The sequence below is a fragment of the Microchirus variegatus genome (genome assembly GCF_963457635.1).
Source record: "Microchirus variegatus genome assembly, chromosome: 15".
Lineage (NCBI taxonomy): Eukaryota > Metazoa > Chordata > Actinopteri > Pleuronectiformes > Soleidae > Microchirus > Microchirus variegatus.
Genome location: NC_139816.1, coordinates 9691838 through 9712140, shown reverse-complemented (window position 1 = coordinate 9712140; position 20303 = coordinate 9691838). Strand labels below are relative to the sequence as shown.

At 41.4% G+C, this 20303-nt stretch overlaps 1 protein-coding gene across 1 annotated transcript in view; it reads left to right on the top strand.

Annotated features, from left to right (window-relative positions):
* cacnb2a (calcium channel, voltage-dependent, beta 2a) overlaps positions 1 to 19995 on the top strand; it is a gene marked incomplete at both ends in the record, with an annotated part of 37630 nt that extends 17635 nt beyond the window's left edge. Inside the window, 11 exons of the mRNA XM_083901831.1 lie at positions 4874 to 4996; positions 5124 to 5260; positions 5803 to 5876; positions 6179 to 6312; positions 8182 to 8262; positions 8361 to 8419; positions 9882 to 9991; positions 12752 to 12903; positions 14635 to 14730; positions 16228 to 16410; positions 19177 to 19995. Of these exons, the coding sequence (XP_083757957.1) occupies positions 4874 to 4996; positions 5124 to 5260; positions 5803 to 5876; positions 6179 to 6312; positions 8182 to 8262; positions 8361 to 8419; positions 9882 to 9991; positions 12752 to 12903; positions 14635 to 14730; positions 16228 to 16410; positions 19177 to 19995 (1968 nt within the window). The remainder of the gene's footprint in view (positions 1 to 4873; positions 4997 to 5123; positions 5261 to 5802; positions 5877 to 6178; positions 6313 to 8181; positions 8263 to 8360; positions 8420 to 9881; positions 9992 to 12751; positions 12904 to 14634; positions 14731 to 16227; positions 16411 to 19176) is intronic.
* Positions 19996 to 20303: the final 308 nt, after the last annotated feature.

Genomic DNA, 20303 nt, shown 5'->3' with positions numbered 1-20303 from the left:
ATACTGGTGTTTTTCACCATTTTCTGTCACTTTACAGAACAGACAACTGACCAATAGTAATCTGATGAAAATAGTCATTACACTCTTAGAAATAAGGGTTCCAAAAGGGTCCTTCTACAAGGGCTGAGGTTCTACCTGGAACCATTTGCTTCTGAAAAACCCTTTCCCGAAGAAATAGTTTTTCAAGGGTTCTTGGTAACACTAATGGTTCCAGTAAGAACCATTTTGATACAGAGAACCCTTTAAAACCCCTTTCCTGAATAAAGGATTTAAAAGGGTTCTTTATGGAACCCACCAAAAGGGTTCCAGGTAGAACCTTTTTATAAAGGTTCCACCTGGAGCCAAAAAGGGTTCTCCTATGAGGACAAGCCGAAGAACCTTATATGGTTCTACTTAGCACTTTTATATCTAAGAGTGTAGTTGTAACCCGTAATGTGGGTTAATTTGTGGGTCCTCTTTGGCAGTTTGAAACAACGCAAATCTCATTTTTCACATCTCATAATGTTCTATTATTTAGAACAAAATTACATCTTTCATTTCTTATCCTTGCGTTTTGTTTTTAAATCTAAAACACAATAAAGATGGAGCTGAAACTAGACTTAAAAAGTCTGGAAAATCTAATTATTCAGCCCTAGTTCCCCCTATTCCTTGTCTTTAATTGCCCACTTAACCTTAATTACTGGCTGTAGTTTAATATTTAGCAAATTAAAACTACTAAGTAGACAAATAATCCCACTTTCCACAAAATCTAAAAATTCCTGGGAGTGAAAACTAATTACACATTAAATTGTGTTATCAGTAACCAAAAATCATGCAGGTGAAGATAAGAAGATGAGATTTATGATCCCAGATTTCACTCAACAATTTCCCTGGCAACAGCCGACACAATACACAACACAGCGTATGATAGAAGGGAAACATCAACGCGCTCCTGCTATAAACACAAACGATAGCTGGTGGCTGCAGTGGCTTAGTCATAGACATCTACAGCCTTCATTTTTTCATGACATCGCCAAGGAAGGTTACATTTTTTTTTTTTGTGTTTGTGTTTGTTTGCGCCGTAACTGTATAACTCCAAAAAAAAGTAGATTGTGATTCAATTTTCTCGGGATGTGGATGACGTCACGGCCCCAAGGAGGGAATGATGAGATGTTGGTGGTGACCTGGACATGGGATTTTATCTTTGGGATTTATTAAAATGAACTTAGTGATGTCGGGGGGGACACTGTTGGGGAGGTGATTTACACTCTCTGAGTGCTTTCTCCAGTTACCCACTGTGCATGACTACAATTTACCAAGTCAACCATGGATAATTAAAGAAATATCTCCGCACACTAAATTGATTAAGGTTAACATTCCAATCTAAGCCTGTAATAATTCATTTTATGGGATCTCAGTCGAGCACAGACTCGGAGAAAATGCATTTTCAAATCGATCGACGACATTCAAGGTGAAACAATGTGGGGGAACCTTGATTTATCACGTGACGTACATATGTGTGTGTGTGTGCGTGCACTGCTAATGGAGCAAACGGAGCATCTGTAGCTACTCGTCTTTGTTTTACCCTCCGATCTTATCTTAGCGTCGCATATTTCTTCTCCTTCCTGGTTCTCTAACCCAGCACGCCATCTGTCTCCCTCGCTCGCTGCTGTCAATACGGCATCCGTAATGAAGGCCCGCGTTACGTAAGAAGCGGCACAGCCGTGTGTGGGATGTGCACCATGTAAAGACGTGCACATCCTTCACTCACCTGTGATATAAGGTGGCATGGGTGTGTTTGTGTTTTGCCTGTAGGTCTGGAAAAAATAAATCATTAAGCTTCATTTTCACGGAGAACAGTGATGGATTCAGGAGAGCAGAGCAGCTGTGAAGGAGGAAAGAGAGCACACACACACATATACACACACACACACACACGGATACATGCACTAATGGACCCCCATACCTTGACACAGCCATGTGACTCGTGTGCATGCAAACACCAAGGACACTCTGTCCTCCACTGGTCCCAGCTCTGCACATACACAGGACTCACCTCTGTTGTCACGTTATGGAGAATCTACGTCGCCATCCACATGAGAGAGAGAGAAAAAAAAAAAGATTCCCGGAGGATTTGACTAATGTATTTTTTTTTTTTTCCCACAATCCCTCAACATAGTCACTTCACACCTGCTGTGTTTCAATGAAGTGAAAGCCATGATAAATGGAAATCTTGAACTGAGCTTTGCGGTCTGCTTCAAAGAACTCTGAGAACTGCCTTCAGATCCTAACAAATCCAATCAATCAGACTTTCCTGCTCTTGAACGCCCTTTATAAAAAAGGTTCTACCTGGAGCCCTGTGTTATCAAGAACCCTTTTAAAACCCTTTATTGAGGAAAGGTGTTTTAAAGGGTTCTCTGGATCAAAATTGTTCTTACTGGAACCATTAGTGTTACCAAGAACCGTTGGTTTTTCAGAAGCAAGTGGTTCCACGTAGAACCTCAACCCTTGTAGAACACTTTTGGAACCCTTATTTCTAAGTGTGTAAAGCCACTAACCGTGTCGTTACATATTCCAGCTTGTGTTTCTTGCTGAGAAGGAAAAGGTACACTCTTAGAAATAAAAGTGCTAAGTAGAACCATAAGGTTCTTCGGCTTGTCCTCATAGGAGAACCCTTTTTGGCTCCAGGTAGAACCTTTTAATAAAGGTTCCACCTGGAACCCTTTTGGTATGGATGGTTCCACCAAGAACCCTTTTAAAACCCTTTATTCAGGAAAGGGGTTTTAAAGGGTTCTCTGGATCAAAATGGCTCTTACTGGAACCATTAGTGTTACCAAGAACCCTTGAAAAACACTTTCTCCGACAAAGGGTTTTTCTATAGAGAATATTTCTGATTCATTTAATGTTATATTCATTGAAAAAAAGTGATTTTCCTTCAAAAATAAGGACATTTCTAAGTGACCCCAAACTTTTGAACGCTAGTGTATCTACTTTAAAGCTGAGGTTCTGTTTTGAGCTCTTTGCTGTGATTGGACAGCTCATGTTCAGCAGTCAGAGGCAGCAGCTGTTTTTTGGCTAAAGCCCAGTGCACAGCATCTGCTGAGCAGTAGTCTGACAAATCGAGCAAAGAGAGTTAATGATCAAAGGTGGAGATTATTATTTTTTTTTAAAAAGAAAGAAGTTCAAATTAAAATGCCTGTTCAAAAACAACTTTTCTCACATAAATCAAAAAACAAGAACTGCAGCTTGAGCTGAAGTGAAACCGCATTGGAAGATAATTGAACGTGTTGCAGCTTTTTTTTTTTTTATCTTTAACGTTGGGGAAAAATCAGGCTGCGGGGACGGACGGCTCTGATGAAAGCAGCGACGACGACGCGGCCGATTTTAATCTCCTCTGAAAGCATTTTTTCAGAATTTGTCCGAGGTCCAGCAGAGTAACTGCATCAAAGTGCTGATCTGGTGGATTCTGGTTTGGCCTCCAGCTGAATATTACTCACTCACCCAGACCCTTCTCCTCCTCCTCATCATGCTCTCTTTCATCTGCCAGGTAAATATTTAGTGTGAGAGTGTGCGGCGGGGGAGATTACTCTGAGACACATTTGCCTTGGCGTTGGGCTGACTTCTGTCATGCTCGTCAAACGCAGGGCCAGCACCGCGGTGCCATCACAGCCAACATGGCTCCGTGATTATGTCCTAAAGCACTTAACATCTTTACTTATAGTACAGCAGATTATTGTGGCATGGAAGTGGAAAGAAGCACCAACATTTGACTGAATGTACCTCTTGGGTCATTCTTTTGAAAAATCCCATTAGCCACTTGAATTTCAGTTTGTAAAATAAAAATGCGTAATATGTTAGTTTTTGGCATCGTTATCGGCCCTGGAAAAACTATATCGGTCGACCTATGTAATGTACTCTTGCAACACAGCTCGAGAAATGGTTTCCTCATGACATATTTTCCATGCTGTGACCTCAGCAACTCCTCATTTACATCCTTATTTTGAGTAAATGTGATCAGAGGAGATTATTTGCTCTCACTCTGTGCAGAAATATTCAGCTGTGTCCGTGAACTGTCCGCGTAGCGCGGTTACGTCACGCAAACGTTTCGTTAACCGCATGCGTTTTCCTCAACGGCCCGTTTGACTCGCAGAGGAAGGTCGGCGGCGATCAGACAGGAAGGACCGCATTGATTCCATCGTCCGCGAGGATCGTGAAATTGATTTACGCACAATTTGCACAAGTGCTCTTTGTCATGAGCGAGAACAAGACTTCAAGTACTGATTTTTACTGTCGGTGTCAAGGTGGTGACTGTGACACAAGCAAGTAGCATGTAGCAGCATCGTTCTTTGAGGGTTTTAGCCTGTAGCAGACAGACGGTGCAGCAGCCGCCCATCACTCATGGAGAACATGGATAAAAGGAGTCTGGATGAGTCAGAGGCGGCGGCGTCTGTTTTTAACGCCGGTTATTTTTATACATCTCTCAAAAACAAGAATCACGGCTCACCTCGATCTGGCTGTTCCCAAAATAACTATCATGATAAATGTGGGATAATGACAGTTCCCTCTGTAAACGTTGAAGAAATGAAAGTTTTTTTGTGATTTTCAACTTCCATATCTTAAATTAAAGCAGTTGTATGTGCTCACGATACACTCTTAGAAATAAGGGTTCCAAAAGGGTTCTTCTACAAGGGCTGAGGTTCTACCTGGAACCATTTGCTTCTGAAAAACCCTTTACTGAAGAAAGGGTTTTTCAAGGGTTCTTGGTAACACTAATGGTTCCAGTAAGAAATTTGTGTTGTTTCAATTTGCAATTATTATTATTTTTATTATTTGCCCTATTTTGCCCTATCTAACATTTCCATTATTCCCTCTCCTGGTTGTTTCCTCACGGCAGACCAAACCAGTTGCATTTGCTGTGCGCACAAATGTCAGCTACAGCCCCAATCACGATGACGACGTCCCCGTGCCAGGCATGGCCATCTCCTTCGACGCTAAAGACTTCCTCCATGTCAAAGAGGTGAGCGGCTGCCTGTCCTCGGCGACGGAGAAAAAAAATGACGACGGCGACGGGAGGGGAAGAGGAGAAGGTGACTTACGCTGCTGTAACCGTCTGTAATTATTGCGTCTGTGTCCTTTGTGTGTAGAAATTTAACAACGACTGGTGGATAGGACGTCTGGTGAAGGAAGGCTGCGAAATCGGTTTCATCCCCAGTCCAGTGAAGCTTGAAAACACTCGTATCCTCCAGGAGCAGAGAGCCAAGCAGGGCAAGTTCCACTCCAGGTAAGGCAAAGTCCTTTGGTATCGTTTAAAATGATGTTTTCTGAACTTATACACGACCGTTCAAAAGTTTGGGGTCACTTAGAAATGTCCTTATTTTTTAAGGAAAAGCACTTTTTTTTTCAATGAATGTGACTTTAAATTGTGGTAAACGACTATTCTATCTGCAAACGTCTAGTTTTTGATGGAATATGTACATAGGTGTATAGAGGCCCATTTCCAGTGTTCTTATGGTACATTAGAGGCTATTACAAGGCTATTGGATGATTAGAAAACCCTTGAAAACCCTTGTGCAATGCTGTTAGCACAGCTGAAAACAGTTTTTCTGGTTCTGTATTTGGAATAAAAATCATTATTTCTAATCTCTTCAATGTCTTGACTATATTTTCTATTCATTTTGCAACTCTTTTGATGAATAAAAGTGTGACTTTTAATGGAAAACGCAACAAAAATTGTATAGATGACCCCAAACTTTTGAACGGTATTGTGTATAATTTGTCTTTATTCGAGTGATTAGTAAATCTCAATCTCTCTCATTCCCGTAGATTGGGAGCGAACTCGGCCTCTAGTTTAGGTGAAGTGGTTACAAACTCACGGAAATCTACCCCTCCTTCATCTGGTGAGTAGCCCTTCATGGGTGAATTTCAAATATTGCTCTATACGCAATGAATGCCTTCATAATTCAAAACGTAACCCTTAAATCCAAGCTGAAGGTGCCATTTTTTCCAGATTTTTGGATGTCGTGCTGCACTTTTGTTGTAATCACCTCCACGATTTACACGTTGTTGTTGTTTTTTCATTGTTTGTAACTGTACTCGATGTTTAATCTGTGCTCCCTATGATTCTGTTAACCATGAGATGTATCCGTTACCTGTGTTCGCCCGTGTGTGACGGTGCTGTCGTCTGTGTCTGTGTGCGCAGCCGTTGACATAGACGCCACAGGCTTAGACCCTGAGGACAATGAGCTTCCCGTCAACCTGCGCTCCCCTAAAGCCTGTCCAAACACTGTCATGTCGCCCCTAGCAAAAGAGAAAAGAATGCCCTTCTTTAAGAAGGTAATCTGTACGAGGCCAGCCTCCCTTCTTCTCCTCTATTCTGTCCGTCCGTCCGTCCGCTCGGCTCTGACTAAAATGCCTGCGGCTGCTTTGGCCTCACTCGTTTGTCTCCCCCACACACACCCGGCCATGAGCGAGCATGCCTTTTCCTAACATCTCCTTTTTTTTCTCCTCCTCTTCCCGTCTTCACCACAGCTAAGCAGAAGCAGAAGTCGGTAAGTTGTGCTCTCGCAGTGCGCTGCGGTTGCTTTTGTGTTCGTATCTGCAAATTGTGATCCTGCGATGTGTGGTTTATCTGTTTAAAATAGTAGTGCGACTTCCCTTGATATGATTTCTTCCTGAGCAAATGTGAGATCTAACACAGAAGCACAATTCCTGAATCATCAAACTATTCCTTTTAGTCTACATATACCACACAGTATATAAGCCCTAATATATTATTGTGGCGACTAAAGCCCTTTGCCATGGTGCTGAGCCTTTTTAATGTCTGCAGCATGACATTTTCCATCACCAAACTACATTTGCACAAAAGGAAAAAAAAACTGAGTTAATTACAGTAAAATACAAAGTTGGCCACAATAAGTTGAACAATGATCACCGGTGCATTGTTTGTGCTGACAAAATTTGAAAATATCAAACTTAATATAAGAGACAAACTAAAACTGAACTAAAACCATTTGCCAAATTAGCTTCAGTCCGTAAAAAAAGAGAACATTATTTTATTTCCCTTCTTATACACACACACACACACACACACACACACACGGTTCACTGCCTTCGTTGTCAAATGTAGACAGAAATAATATTCAGATGTCACTAGAGAATCCTTAAAAGTAGGTTATTTCCTTTTTAGTCTGAGAGTACAATTAAAAACACAGTTCTCCACTAATTAAAAAAGAATTAGTTACTGACTCGTCTAAAGGTTTTAACAGGAATCATACAGGTGCAACAAACTGAGCAAGCTAAATGGAACTCAGCCATCATTCATTTGGTGTTTTTCCCTACTGTGACCTGTCAACATGTCTGCTGGGAAATGGAAAAGTCCCCTGAATCCCATACATTTAATGTCCATAGTTTGACATTTTGGGAAATAACTTATGTCCATACATAGGCCTGAACATACGTATAGTCGGTATCAGTGTTTTTTCAACCATTAAAACAAGTTATGTTCTGGTTTATTTCTATCATATCACTAGGAAATCATTAAAAAAGTGAATCATTCTGCTTTGTGGACAAAACAAAACATTTTAGAACATCATCATTTCCAGATTTGGGAAACCACTGATCGAGATTTTTCAACATATCATGGACCAAACGATTAATCGAGATTATTATCTGCAGATTAATTGATTATGAAATTATAGTAATTGTGAGTTGCAGCCCTATTCATCCACCATATTCAGTCTGACTTGGAGTCACAGATTTCATATATTCTTCTAAATCAGTACCATATTCAAACATCTCCAGACGTCTTTTCCTCATGCACCTCAGTGATGCTAACACGAGCTTCAAAATCATCTATAGTCTCCTTTCCCCTCTCTCACTAACCTTTCTTATTATGTGGATCCCTCTTTTCCAGCCGGTGACATCAGAACCATGAAAAGAGAGAAAGTAATTTAACGTCGAAATTTGCCCAAATCAACCTGGTGACATTAAAGAATTTGCTCAATTTGACACTATGAATTAAAGCCGGCTTGCAGAGCGGCCGAAGACGTCTCATCTCATGGTTCACGATGTCCCCGTGCTTTTAAATTGCCTCGCTCATTGTTGTTCTGAACCCCTCGAGTGATTTGCGACGACGACTGTTTACTCTGTCCCCATAAATAAGTGCAACTGTTTTTCTTCTCCTCCTCCTCCTCCTCCTCAAAGACGGAACACATTCCTCCGTATGACGTTGTGCCTTCCATGCGGCCCGTGGTCCTGGTTGGACCGTCACTGAAGGGCTACGAGGTGCGTCAGCGGCGACATTTCAAAGTTGTGTATCAGCGAATATATGTATATATATTAGCTGTTAGCCGTCCTGACGGTTGTGATCTGCTTGTCCGCAGGTGACCGACATGATGCAAAAAGCTCTCTTTGACTTTTTGAAACACAGATTCGAGGGGAGGTAAGTCAGCCCCCCCCCCCCCCGTGACCTTTTAAAAATACAAGCTCCTCATCCCTGCTTCCTTCTTCATTCTCTCTCTGTGTCTCTCGATCCTCCTCGCTCTATAGGCGGGTATTTATCTGTCCCCCGAGGTTAGCCAAGGGAGTGTGTAACAAGTTTGTTTGGCCTAGAGATGTGTGCTGCTCCTTTAAATAGTCCCTCTCCATGTCCTTAATAGGTCATAGTGGGCCCTCGAGCAGAGAAGGGTTCTCCCCTACTCAACGTTGAGTCCATCCACCCATCCAGAGCAGAAAGGCCGTTAAGTTAAACAGTAAAACAAAAAATCCACTCAGACCATCGGCAGCTGCAGGTTACACCGTTCATTTCCCCGACTCTGAGCATCGACCACCTTCATTCTCAGGATTATACCTATAAAGTATAATAATTTATGCTGATTTAATGAGTATTTCCATGTCCGTTAAGATTGCAGTGGTTTGTGCAGCCACTAGAGGGCAGGAGAGTGACTGAGGACGACAACAAATCTGTAGATGGTGGAAGAAGTTCTTAGTAAATAGATCTGATCAATTACTGATCTTTAAATTGAAAACACTGCAATGAGTGAATCACAAATGGCTCCAATTGAATAACTTTTTTAATTTACCACTCGTAAACAAGTTGGACAAAATATCTTTAAGTTCTCATCCTTGCAGTGGTTTAACGAGTGGTTCTTTAGCCGGTCTTGTGTGCTAATACATTTTAAATTATATAATATCACAAATTAAATCGCTGTCGCAATATGCGCCTGTTGTTGTTTTGTGCCTCGAGTCCTGTGGTGATCTGCTACACTGCCCCCCACAGGATTTTTGGTGGTACTGCTCCATTTGGTTTTATTCAAGTTTTATTCAAATTGTATATTTACTGATTTTTCTCTACTTTCTGTCCAAAGTGTTGACTCCATCTTTATTTTTTAAAGCTAATGTACACTAACATTCTAAAGTTTGGGGTCACCTTTACAATTTTTTTGTGTTTTCCATTAAAAGTCACACTTTTATGCATCAAATGTGTTGCATAATGAATAGAAAATATAGTCAAGACATTGACAAGATTAGAAATAATGTTTTTTATTCAAAATAAAGAACCAGCAAAACTGTTTTCAGCTGTGCTAACATCATTTTACAAGGGTTTTCTAATCATCCAATAGCCTTCAAACACGATTAGCAAACACAATGTACGATTAGAACACTGGAAATGGGCCTCTATACACCTATGTACATATTCCATTAAAAACCAGACGTTTGCAGCTAGAATAGTCGTTTACCATAATTTAATGTCATATCCATTGAAAAAAAAGTGCTTTTCCTTCAAAAATAAGGACATTTCTAAGTGACCCCAAACTTTTGAACGGTCGTGTACAACCAGTTTATCACTTGAAGTCAATATTTTCTGTCTGACGTTTGTATTTTTCTTGTTCCTTTTGTCCCAGAATATCAATCACTCGCGTCACGGCCGACATCTCCCTTGCCAAGCGCTCGGTCCTGAACAATCCCAGCAAGCACGCCATCATCGAGCGCTCGAACACGCGCTCAAACTTGGGTACGTTTGGCCTAAAAAAAAATATATATATATATATTTTTTTAAATTGCATTCCCAATGCCTTGGGAACATCTGGTGTTTTGATTCATAATGTTTTCAAGGAGACCAGCTTAAAGTGAAAGGAAAGGAAGGAAGCGATTAGAGAAAGTCTTGACAATGGTTATGATAATGGCCCGGAGTGGCCCCGGCATGTTTCCTTTGTCAGGAATGGGAGATAAAATGCATAAATGCAAGATAACGAGGTTCAAGAACCGCTCTGATTTGACTGGGCTTGATTGGGGTTTAGATGTGATTTGGAGTGAAACAGATTCCAAAGAACAACAGAGGTGACAAGGGGCGAAATGCTCTGCTGTGTTTCAACATAAAAATCACTGGACGACTGCAGAAGAGTAAGAGAGTCTGGGGAAGAAAGCAGAAAGCTGGAAGCACAAAGTGCATCCATTTTTTATGATTACACAGAGATTCAATGATTTCACTTCAGTCTGGTCCACATAAAAGTGTTGTGTTTTCTTTTAAATGGACGGAGAGCCGAGGGCTGCAGCTCCACATGTTATCCAAAACATTTTTATCTCCATCCCGTCAACCTCCATCCATCTATTTTTTTGTTTTGTACGAAAAGCTTGAAATCCACACTTCAAAATCTGGCAAAACACAGCGGATGATCAAAGACACTTTACGTCAAGATACGACAAACAATTGAGGGAAGAATCCAGCAGCAGCAGCAGCAGCAGGAGAAGAAGAAGAAGAAGAATGAGAGTTTGTGACTCAGTGGTTGTCTGGATCAGTTTACTACAGACTCTGTCGTGACAGGAAGTTGTGAGGCCAGGCTGCGACTCTGTCAGATTTGGACTGGTGCCACGACTGTGATATTTCATAGGATTGTTTTTTTAGAGTCGCGTCGTCATCTGCTGGAGCGAGGGGGAGGATGTGTGTGATGTAACAGTCGGCGAGATAACGGTTTTTCCCTCTTAGTCTCCAAAAAGCCTCGTCCCTCATAAGTCGTGATGTTTTTTGAACGTTTCATTTTGTCAGTTTTCAGCCATTAAAACACACGGCAAATAAAACACTGTGTTTGAAGCACTTTTAACCCTTTAAGGTATGCACCACGAAAAAAGCGCAGGAAAAAATATTTATTTGCATTTTTTATTATTTTATTTTAATTACTTATAACAATAACGACAATCAATATATATATGTTTTTTTTGTTTTTTAATTAGACCCTACAGTATTTCAGATACAGGCCTCTACCAAACAGTTGAGACGTCTGTTCATAATAAACCCGGTTTCTATAATTCATAAAGTACAACATTCACAAGTCACATTAAGTGTTAGTGAGTTCAGTTTGATGCATTTTTCAATGAGATATAGTGACTTAAAGTGTGGTCGACCAAACGGTTGAGTAGTACCTTAAAGGGTTAAAGAATAGGATGAATTCATATGCATCTAGAAAATAGTATTTGAAGGGAAAAAAAACTGATGGATAAGCTTCATGAAGAAATGTAGAGAAATATAACTATTATTTAATACTGATGTACAGAAAATATTACAACAATTAACACCAATTAATAATAATCACATTGGCCAATTATTATGTTTTGATTGGCCACGTATTACAAATTACATTTACATTTTTGTTCTCACAATCCTAAATTGCTAAGTCACAAAAACTTGTCTCTTTATTGCTTTGTTTTATGTATTTAGTCATTATTATTTTTAATAAAAAAATACTATATATAATTGCATTGCAGTGCAGTTGGAGAGACAGTTGTTTTTTATCAGACGGAGGAAAACTGGAAAATTGTCTAAATACGTGGGCCAAAATAAACATGCCATCAGTTATTGGCCACTGGCTGCGCACTGATTTCTAAATATCAGCATTGGCCGTAGGAAATCCCTCTATCAGTCGCCGTCTACTCCAAAGACATAGATGCTGTAGCTACAGAACGTCTTGTATTTTAAGAACACATTAAATCTGAGTGGCTGCAGCTACAGTCCTGTGGCACGACATTTAAAAACACGAGTGCAGTGGCAGATTGGTTTATTATAACATCATTTCACTATGATGATGCGCGTAAAGTGAGAGATGAGAGACGACCATTTATGAACAATTTTTCAAAATGTTTGAAGTGTGAGTCGGGGAAGATACAAAACATAAAGCTTAATTCATAGCCTCTGCATTATAAAGCTGCAGTGTGTGACTTCTTGTTGTTGTTGATGTTATCATTTTGCCCGTTTAATCTTCAGGAACAGAACCTTTGTAACACTGATGCTATGAGACCCGACTGAGGGAGTGTTTGTGTGTATACAGCGGCAGCTCAGGCCGGCGGAGGCACAAATGGTTGATCCCATTAACCCTTTACAGGACACTCATTCAAATACTTTAAAACAAGACCTTTTTCCTTGAATGAAATGACCATGTATGGTTCCTTTCCCATGTACGCAGAAGAATATAGAAGAAAAACACAAATATAGTGAAAGGAATGTTATTTTTCGAACCTTCTAGAACAGTGTTTCACAATCCTGGTTTTCCTTTCATCAACTTTCTAGCATTAGTTTTTGAGATGCAGGAGAAGACGTACTTTTTTTTGCAGGCCTCCAATGATTGGTCAAGTTTCATGGTAACTTTTGGGTGTTACCAAATACAGTTCTTTTCCTGGGCACGTCTTTGTCTTTTCAAACCTGTTTTCAGACATTTAGTAACACGAGCTAACAGTACCACAGCTTTAACGCCACCTTACTCTCTCCTTTTGTAAACTTTAGCCGAAGTCCAGAGTGAGATCGAGCGGATCTTTGAGCTGGCCCGCACGTTACAGCTGGTGGTCCTGGACGCCGACACCATCAACCACCCGTCACAGCTGGGGAAGACGTCCCTCGCCCCCATCATCGTCTACGTGAAGATCACCTCCCCCAAGGTAAGGAAAAAAAAGAAAAATCGAATGTGAGCGTAAAGGGGGAAGAGAGATGGAAATTAGGATGAATAAAAATAACTGAAGAAATGCTATTTTGCTTTCACACGCACGCGTGAGTCACCTCTGCCGGTTGAGTCGCCTGCGCGTCAGACGTGACTGCTTGTTTTAAAAGTGGAGAAACTGAATCATTCCTGTGACCTTCAGCAACAAAAAAAACAACACTCATGATTCATTGATTGATTGATAAAGAAACGGCTGCTCTTATTAGGGTGAAAACTTTGATTGATTGCTCAGCTCTAATGGGTTTACAAGAAATACAGACCAGAACGCCACAGTTTTTACAATATATAAATACACATTGAAGTAAAAATACACGGGTAAATAAAAAGCCCTGCATTGAAACACTAATGAATAATGTATCTGACCTTAATGCATCTTAAGTAAAGGCACTTTTTCCAAAAGTACATTACTACAGTAGCTGCCACTATCAATTATTATGTCTGTTTTTTTTAATCTTGAATCAGTCCAATTGATTTCTCTCCAGAAAACATTCACATCTAAGCTGAAAAATCACGGTTTTAATATTAAAATACAAACAAAACTAGAATGAATTTCCGAGGGGAAATGCAGAGTGTGTTTGCTCGGGTGCATTTCACTAATGCGAGCAGCTAGTGGAATAGGGTGCGTTGATGCTTCAACTGAGAATTTCATCAATACTTGCAATGCACTCTTGTTTTTCCTCATATCGGGAGTCCCGAGTTCATGTACAAAGTTTGGTTTCGATACGTGAAAGCGTTCCCGATACATGAGCTAACTTCCTGATTTTGTCTGGCTGTGACAGGCAAATGCTTCCGAAAAATCAAAAATCCTTCTGGTAACTTTTGTGAGGCTTGGTCCAAGGATCATGTACGTCAAGTTTCGTGAAGATCGTACAAAATGTGTGACCTGTGAAAGTTTCGTTTCTCTTTCTATTCAATCCAATATGGCGGAAGAACGACAAGGGTCAGCAACACAATTTCCACACTACACCGGTTCTGGCCAGACGTTCCGGAGTTGGACCGGTGGAGATATCTCAAAAGGTCTGGGAGCAGAGCTGACCAAAAATCTGGCTGACAGGAATAAGAAAACTTAAGAAGGACAATGGTGTGCAGACCACCACCAGGGCAGCTCAGCCCCCCACAAAATAGTGATGAAAATAGTGAAAGCCTCTACGGATCACGCCCAAAATCGAATCACTTGTTCCTGGTCTCATTGCGGACATTTCCTGAAAATTTCATCCAAATCCGTCTGCGACTTTTCGAGTTATGTTGCTAACAGACAAACAAACAAACTCCTTTGAAAACGTATACCTCCTGTTGGAGGTCAACAAAACATTTAATCCATGATCACCATCCCTAGACTGCAGTAATTGTTAAAACATGTATCCGTATGTCTGACTTTTCTGTTGTTGTTATTGTTATATGTTGGTGAATCATCTGTTGTCATTTTTCAACATATTGCTAAAGATAAAACAGAAATGAAAATTGAACACGACAGGAAAAAAATGAAAGGAGTACATTTAAGACAAACAAATGATTCTACTCCGAGTCTCCTTCTGTCGTGAATGTACGTGTTTTATTTTTGGCACAGTATTAAACCGGCTTCCACAGCATTCTGGATCCGTGCCCATCCAAAAGCTGTATTTAGTTTTGTTCCCTAAAAACATCTGTGTGTGTGTCCTCGTTTCGCCTTCAGGTGCTGCAGCGTCTCATCAAGTCCAGAGGCAAGTCTCAGGCCAAACACCTCAATGTCCAGATGGTGGCTGCTGACAAACTGGCGCAGTGCCCTCCTGTAAGTCTCCGCAGGAAAACCCATAATCACTGATTTCATCCCAGCTTTAGAAAAATGACCCCGGAGTTTTGTCCTCTACGGATTGTTCTGGCTCTGGGTTTTAGTTGTGCTGCATATCTGAAGTCTGATTAGTTTTTTGTTTTTTTTAGAAAGCTTTGTAATTCCAGCCTTTCTCCTGTTATGTCCCTCTATAATCTGCTTACTTGTTATTTTGGTCTGAGTGATTTTGGTTGCATGTTATTTTAATTGTGCATGATCATCATTGTTACTCATACTGGTGCATGTGTGCGTGATATTCATGAACAGATCAGAGGCTTTGTCTCTATCTACCTGACATTTTCACTGTTGTGGAGGTAAATCAGATAGAGATATATTATGAATGTCAATTTTAAAACAATAGGCAGACAGATAAAAAAAATATAATCAAAAATATATGCTGGCTTTTCTGTAACTTAATAGCTTTTTGAGAGTTTAAATGTATTAAAAAGCTCCCTTGTGACCTTCATGTGGAGCAGGGTTTCTCACTCCTGGTCCTGGGGAGCCGCTGTCCTGCATGTTTTCACTGCTCCAACACCTCTGATTCAAAATGGTCAGCATCGTCAGTAAGCTCTGCTGAAGCCTATTAACGGCCCATTTATTTGAATCGGGGAGCAGGAAAAACGCCTAAAACATGCAGGACCAGGAGTGAGAAAACCCTGCTCGAAAAAAAAATTGACGTGTGACCCTGCCTTTCACCCTATGGCCGCTGGGATTGGCTCCAGCTCTCCGTGACCTTCATGTGGAGGATAGAGTGGTAGATGATGAATGAATGTTGGTCCAACAATAATCTAGTTGCTTCCCAAGTTCGCAGTTAAAGGTGCATTATGTAATAAATCTAAAGCAACTGGCCATAAAATCCTCCTAATATGTCACAGAGACTCAGGAATAATGTTCATATAACAAACTGAACTCACCAACAACAACAGCACAGCCAAAATATTTGCATTAAAAAAATATATTTTGCAGACTGCAAATCATGTTTATGTTTTGAAATCATGTTTTGTCATGTGGCGCCACCTACCGCCGTCTACCAATTATTGCAGTCAGTAGAGTCTCGGCTGCCGAGCAACCACGGGTTGCCAGTTATGTCAGAAAATGAAACCTAAAATACCTTGGTATTTTGAATTTGAATGTAGTAACCGTTTTTGGCCACATTCTTACATATGGCACCTTTAAAGTAAAAAATGTACCATAAGATGCCGTCACAGAAATGGAGCCTTGTTTATTCCCTGTATGTACAATAGCAATAAAGTTGTGAGATGGCACTCACAACTTTGCCAGGCCATGCACCTGATGCAGTTCACTTTTGTCAACTATAAAACAAGCAAAATTGGATTTACACCCACACTAATCCCATTGGGCTTTGTGTTATCGACCTAAATGTAGACTGGCCTTGTGCTTTTATTTTGTAATTACACCTCATCGTCAGGTCTGACTCGCACCCTTTCTTTTACTCAGGAGATGTTTGACATCATCCTCGACGAGAACCAGCTGGAGGACGCGTGCGAGCATATGGCCGATTACCTGGAGGCCTACTGGAAAAGCACTCACCCCAGCAGCTGCAACCCGCCCAACCCACTGCTAACGAAGCTGCCCACTGCCGCCCTGCCCACCAGCGCGGCCCTGGTCCCCGGTGTGCAGGTACAGGAGCTGAGCGCGGGAATACCTGTGTAAATGTAGTGCAGGTGGACAGAACAGGCTGCACTTATTTAGATATTGGTGGGGTTCTGTCCCAAAATTAAAGGTGCATTATGTAATAAATCTAAAGCAACTGGCCATCAAATCCTCTTAATATTTCACAGAGACTCAGGAATAATGTTCATATAACAAACTGAACTCACCAACAACAACAGTACAGCCAAGATATTTGCATTAAAAAAATATATTTTGCAGACTGCAAATCATGTTTATGTTTTGAAATCATGTTTTGGCATGTGGCGCCACCTACCGCCGTCTACCAATCATTGCAGTCGGTAGAGTCTCAGCTGCCGAGCAACCACGTGTTGCCAGTTAAGTCGAAAAACGAAACCTAAAAAACCTCAGTTTTTTAATTTGAACGTAGTAACCGTTTTTGACCACATTCTTACATATGGCACCTTTAATACATCCTGTGGTTTGTGTCATTATGTGACTTACTCCAGCTTTGTTGCACTCTTTGAATACATAATAAACAGTCACTAGGGTCAAGACACAAACAGATAACAGTCAAAAAAGTTCAACACTATAATGAAGTTAAATACATACAAAAAATTGTAAGTCTTTAGCAGCACTCAGTGTCAGTCACATATTACCTGAACAACAGGTGCATATGGTTTCCGGCTAAATGCTACATGCTAAAATACTCGAGAACCACTTATGCTGTTTTTGTTCCTCGGTAAGTAACACTGGGACAGCAACTAACAATTATTTTCTCCATAAAATAAGACTATTTTGGTCCATAGAATTTCATAAAGTTTTGAAAAATGTTGATCATTGTCGAAATGATGTTCTCAAATGTGTTGTTTTTGTCCCCACACCAAAGTTAATATTCACTTTTAATGATTTCTTTGTTAGATGAAGCAAAGAAACCAGAGAATATTCACATATTCATTTAAGACACGGAAAATAATAGTTTGGTAACTAATTTGGTAATCGATAAATAATCGAGTAATAGCGTGAGCCCTGCTCGTCGCCTGCAGCCACTTTGCAGTGTTTGTTGTTTGCTTCCTTATATTTAATATTGCAGCATAAAAATCCATAGACGCCTGCTGAGGTGTCTGTGTGTTAATAATCAATGATTCATTATTTACTTGTGTTCACAGAGGGGAGTGAACTTTTTTGCAGTTCTCACCCGGAGGCACTTAAATATATTGAATTACGGATGATTTTAAGGCTTTGATTTCAGTTAATTTAAAGGTACATTGTGTAAAAATGTTGCATCTAATGGGTTAGGGTTGCATGTCGCATCTCACCCTCCTTGGTACAATGTTTACATGAATGTATTTTGTATTTCTAACGTTTTTTTCTGTTAAGAAAGGACCTGTCCACATATAACCACAGCTGTTTCCAGTTGCCGTCACGTACAGTCATGTTTATAATCTCTCACCTTTACTCTCTATTTGTCCCCTGCCGTCACAATGGGAAATGTAAGGCTGACAAAGAAGGGAACACTGATGTAGAGGAGGAGTCGGAGTGAACTTGACGTGTGTTTGCAAAGTGTGGTGAGATGTTGAATTTGAAGTTTGTCTCCTCACCACCAGGGACCACAGTCAACCTTCAGTGGCTGGTTGACAAGCAAGTGTGTGTGTGTGTGTTTGTGTGTGTGTTTCATGCTTTAAAAGTACATATTTTCAACATGCGCTGATGTAAAAGTGTACTCAAGAATCTGGGTGACGTGCACTGTATATCAGACTACATCCATACTTCATACAATCTACGTTTAATTATCAGAGACACCTGAAGTCGTGGATCATGTCATGTGATTTTCTCTTTTCCAAAATAATCTTTTAATCCTTTTTCTTTCTTGAGACGTTTCCCTTAAACACGACGTTGTTTCAAGAAAGGTCTCCATGTTTACCAAACGACTCTTAACTGTTAGAGTGTAGCTGTCAGGTCTGCATGGGGTGCTGTGACGCTGCCATAGAAATACACCAAAAATGGAGTATAAGACGTAGAGAGTGACTTCTTCATGGATTTAACATCTGATACGAGTTGTGTGTCCGTACAGGACATATTATGAACACTAAATGTGGGGAAAAAAAAAGTGTTAAAAGTGCATTTTTATTCACAGCAGACGGTCGACTCATGAGTGTTAGGGACCATTCTGCAGGTGACTGTGTCATTGTGTTCAAATGTCACCGTTTCCACCTGTCCAGAGTGGGGTAGTGTGAACGGTCTGTGTTTATAAAGTGCTTTTCTATCACATGCTGTACACTCTAAGAAATAAAAGTGCTAAGTAGAACCAAATAAGGTTCTTCGGCTTGTCCTCATAGGAGAACCCTTTTGGAGGGTTCCACCAAGAACCCTTTTAAAACCCTTTATTCAGGAATGGGGTTTTAAAGGGTTCTCTGGATCAAAATGGTTCTTACTGGAACCATTAGTGTTACCAAGAACCCTTGAAAAACCCTTTCTTCTGGAAAGGGTTTTTCAGAAGCAAATGGTTCCAGGTAGAACCTCAGCCCTTGTAGAAGGATTATTTTGGAACCCTTATTTCTAAGAGTGTATCTGTCAAACCCATTTACAGCCACTTAGTAGTAGTAATTTGACACATCGGCTTCAAACCACTGATCCAGGGCCAGGTGTAACCAGAAGTGTGGATGTAGCCTGAGCCTGCATGAGTTTTACTTCTTCTACATCTTTGTGTTTCACGGTGCGTTTCCCTTCGTATTGCGTTCACTTTACTGACCCCGTGAATTTCACTCACCTCAGGGAAGCAGCGCCGAGCATCGGGGCGATAAAGCGCTCGCGGAGAGGAAAAGTTCAAAAGAGGATCACCAGCACCATCATCATCACCACCACCACCATCACCACCAGAGCCAGGACCAGGCCGACGCAGACGCCGATGCCGAGGCTGAGGGTGAGGGAGATGAGGAGGAGGAGGAGGAGGAGGAGGAGAGGCCCCTGAGGACAGAGTCGACCAGGAGAGGCCAGCACATTCACCACCGTTCATCTTCGACCAGGACTGAGCACCACAACCACCATCACCACCACCGCCACAGCAGTCGAGGCCGGGGGCTCTCCCGACAGGAAACTCTGGACTCTGAGACCCCCGAGAGCCGGGAGAGCAGAGAGAGCCGAGAGAGCAAGGACTCGGCTTATATTGAGCCACGCACTCAGCGCCTCCATCAGGAAGAGGAGGAGGAGGACGACGAGGAGGAGGAGGAGGAGGAGGAGGAGGATGACGAGGACGAGGACCTCGTAGAGGAGCACCCGCAGCAGCAACAGCGGTTTGAGCCCGTGCCCCACCGAGACCACAACCACCATCACCACCACCACCATCACCACCGAGGTGGCGGCGGGGGCGGTGGCGCCGACGAGGCCGGCCACGGCACGGGACACCACCGCTCCAAAGAGCGCGAACAGGACCATAACGAGCGCAACAAGCAGCGCTCTCACCACCACCATCGGCCGCCACGTGACCACCACCATCACTACTATGACCGGGACAGGGACAGAGAGGGCGAGGTGGCTCCCAAAAAGAGGGGTGACGCAGGGGAGTGGGTCAGAGACTCTTATATCCACCAGTGACCAAATCCCCTCCTGAAGTCCAATTTTTTTTTTTGTTTTTGGGGACTCTTCTTTTCCGAAAGACCGTTCTGTTCTCCTCCCATTGTGCTGCTATACCCTGAAAAACCACAGCATCCTATTTATGTACACTTCCTTTGTAAATGCTGTTCAAATCTTTTCTCAACGGCAGGATTTTTTGATGACATAGATACGAATATAAATATATGTATATATGTGTATCTATGCATAGACGTGGTTTATGTGTGGATATGCATGACTCTTCTTAAATATGCATATTTTAAACCTGTGTTGGATAAAGCATGACACAA